The sequence below is a fragment of the Papaver somniferum genome, chromosome 4, assembly GCF_003573695.1.
Source record: "Papaver somniferum cultivar HN1 chromosome 4, ASM357369v1, whole genome shotgun sequence".
Classification (NCBI taxonomy): Eukaryota; Viridiplantae; Streptophyta; class Magnoliopsida; order Ranunculales; family Papaveraceae; genus Papaver; species Papaver somniferum.
The window spans coordinates 24985731-24988379 of record NC_039361.1 but is presented as its reverse complement, the minus strand read 5'-3'; the positions used below and the strand labels follow the sequence as shown (position 1 = coordinate 24988379).

Below are 2649 nucleotides of genomic sequence, written 5' to 3'. Positions count from 1 at the left end.
TTTGGAAAGTACTTTGGATAAAAAGCACTTTGATTTTTTTTTACTAAACACCAACTTCATAAATTATTGACATATATAGGTTTTGAAAGTGCTCTTGAGAGAAAACAACATTACCAAACCCAGCATTAGATTGGTGGCAGTTGAGATTTAGCACGAACTGATTATGAATGTGACCAGCTAAGTACAATGTCGTATGTCGTGGATTCGAAAGAGCAACCATAAATGAATCTTATGGCGCTGATAATCATATCATCACCTCCCACATGCGAGGGGGTCTCCCACAAGCCGCTATACAAACTTGATATGTCTAAAGAAGGTGTATCAAGTTCTATCATGATACACATGCTAGCATGATGGCCATGCTCAATCTCATATGCACATACATGGCTTCTTCAATGCTTGACCAAACAAGAGTAAGAAATCATCAAATTTCTTATAAACTATTAATATAAATCTAAGACCTTAAAGCAATAATGCAAGAGGATGGGCTAAGTCATGTCAGTGTGCAATTCTCTACACACAACAACCATGAAGAAATATTAAGGTTTATTACGTATGGGCTAAATTAATATGTCAATTCAAGTTTTCTTAACCTGATGGACAACTCGGCAGTTGTAAGTTGACAGAGACGCGCTATAATCTGTGCATGACATGTAAGCAACACGCCCATCTTCAAACATGTGTTCATGCACATACAAATGTGGTCAACTGCATTTTATTCGAACGCCCTGTCACCCAAAGCATTTCAGTCGACAGTTCAGCTATAAATATATGCACTACTAGTCACATTATCCATTCAAATTACCAGCAGATCTCTAAAATGGAAGCTTCAAACCTCCTGAAAGACCAATTCCTTCAAACTCTATTTCATCATTTAAACATTTTGTGTCTCTTTACCATAATCTGCATAGAATTCCATCTTACATTCATATTCAGATTACCCATTACTCATCTCTTCCTCGTCTCGTTATTCCTTCTCGTAGTGCTATTCTTCACCTTCAGATATTTCAGTATACTCCCATCAAATTCTCAAGCCATTTACCTAGTAGATTTTTCATGTCTAAAGCCTCCTAGTAGTTGTAGAATTCCATCATCAACATTTATAGAACACGTCACAATGTTCAAATGCTTCAACCAAGATAGCATCTCTCATATGGCGAAACTCGTTACTTCTTCAGGTCAAGGAGAAGAAACCTACCTTCCACCAGCTTTACTCTATATACCGCCCACAAATTACTTTCGAGACGCTATTCATGAAGCTGAAATGCTTTTCTTCCCTGTCATTGATGACCTTTTATCCAAAACCCAAATCTCGCCTCTTGATATCGATGTCCTTGTGTTGAACTGTAGTAGTTTCTCCCCGGCCCCTTCTCTCACTTCAATTATCGTCAACAAATACTCCATGAGAACTGATATTAAGAGCTTCAACATATCTGGAATGGGTTGCAGTGCTGGATTAATCGGTATAAATGTTGCTCAGAAAGTGTTAAAGGTCCATAAAAACTACAACGCTATCGTTATAAGCGCAGAAATCCTCTCTAACAACTGGTATGCAGGTAATGATAAATCCAAGTTGGGTTTGAATTCACTTTTCAGAATGGGTTGTTCAGCAGTCTTACTTTCCAATAAAAAGGAAGCTAAGTACACGTCAAAGTATAAGTTATCTCAACTAGTGAGAACCCAAACAGCCTACAATGACAAATCTTATTTGACTGCTACACGCGAAGAAGATTCAGAGGGCATAACTGGGTTCACCGTTAACCGTACCACATTGCAAGTTGCCGGTGAGACTCTCAGGTTGAACATCACAACTCTAGGTACATTAATCTTACCATTAAAAGAGAAAATCTATTACAGCCTTTCGATATTGAAAAAGAAGTTTTCGCGTGGAAAGTGCAGTAAAAGCAAGGTTTACATGCCGGATTTCACTTCAGTGGTGCAGCATTTTTGTACTACAACATCAGGAAAGACACTGGTGTTGGAAATTGGCAAGGGTTTGAATCTTAGTGGGAGAGAGATGGAGGCAACTTTGATGACGTTCCAGAGGTTCGGTAACCAGTCCGCTTCTTCTCTGTGGTATGTGTTAGCTTACACAGAAGCTAAGGAGAGAGTAAAGAAAGGCGATAAAGTTTGGCAGATTGGTATAGGGAGTGGAATCAAATGCAACTCAGTTGTATGGGAGTGTCTGAGGCCTATCGTGAACGAATTCAAAAATGGATCATGGGCTGACTCCATTAACAACTGCTCGTCATAGACTGATCAGTCCTCTTCTGCCAGTGTTCCATTGCATTCTTATTTACTCTACCACAGTATGGCATGTCGTGTCAGTTTTAATGCTTCATTAATTAATTAGTAAGTGTATAACAAATCTTCTATTCCTATAAACCGGTTTTTTCGTCAACCCTATATATATTCTATGTAAATCTCTATGTAAATCTTTTTTTCTAAAGCGTTTTAAATTCTAATGGATGATTTCAACAAAGGGTTTTAGGTTAATTAGCCATGAGTTTTTCTCTTTTCAAAATAATTGTTCCCCGAAGAAGCCGATCCTCTTATCAATACCCATGGCAGTAACCGGTTTCCTCTTATCATCTCCACCTAAAAAGAAAACACAAAATTGGTTAAAAAAATCAAAATCAACAATTTTTG

General features: G+C 37.9%; 1 protein-coding gene across 1 annotated transcript; it reads left to right on the top strand.

Annotated features, from left to right (window-relative positions):
• Nucleotides 1–820: 820 nt before the first annotated feature.
• LOC113272203 (3-ketoacyl-CoA synthase 6-like) lies at nt 821–2254 on the top strand. Its single transcript, XM_026522082.1, has one exon. It carries the CDS (start codon nt 821–823, stop codon nt 2252–2254), a length of 1434 nt encoding a protein of 477 aa, XP_026377867.1.
• The last annotated feature ends 395 nt before the right edge of the window (nt 2255–2649 follow it).

What these genes read in the sequence shown, in the direction of transcription:
- LOC113272203 (XM_026522082.1), top strand. Translation starts at nt 821, where the DNA reads ATGGAAGCTTCAAACCTCCTGAAAGACCAATTCCTTCAAACTCTATTT.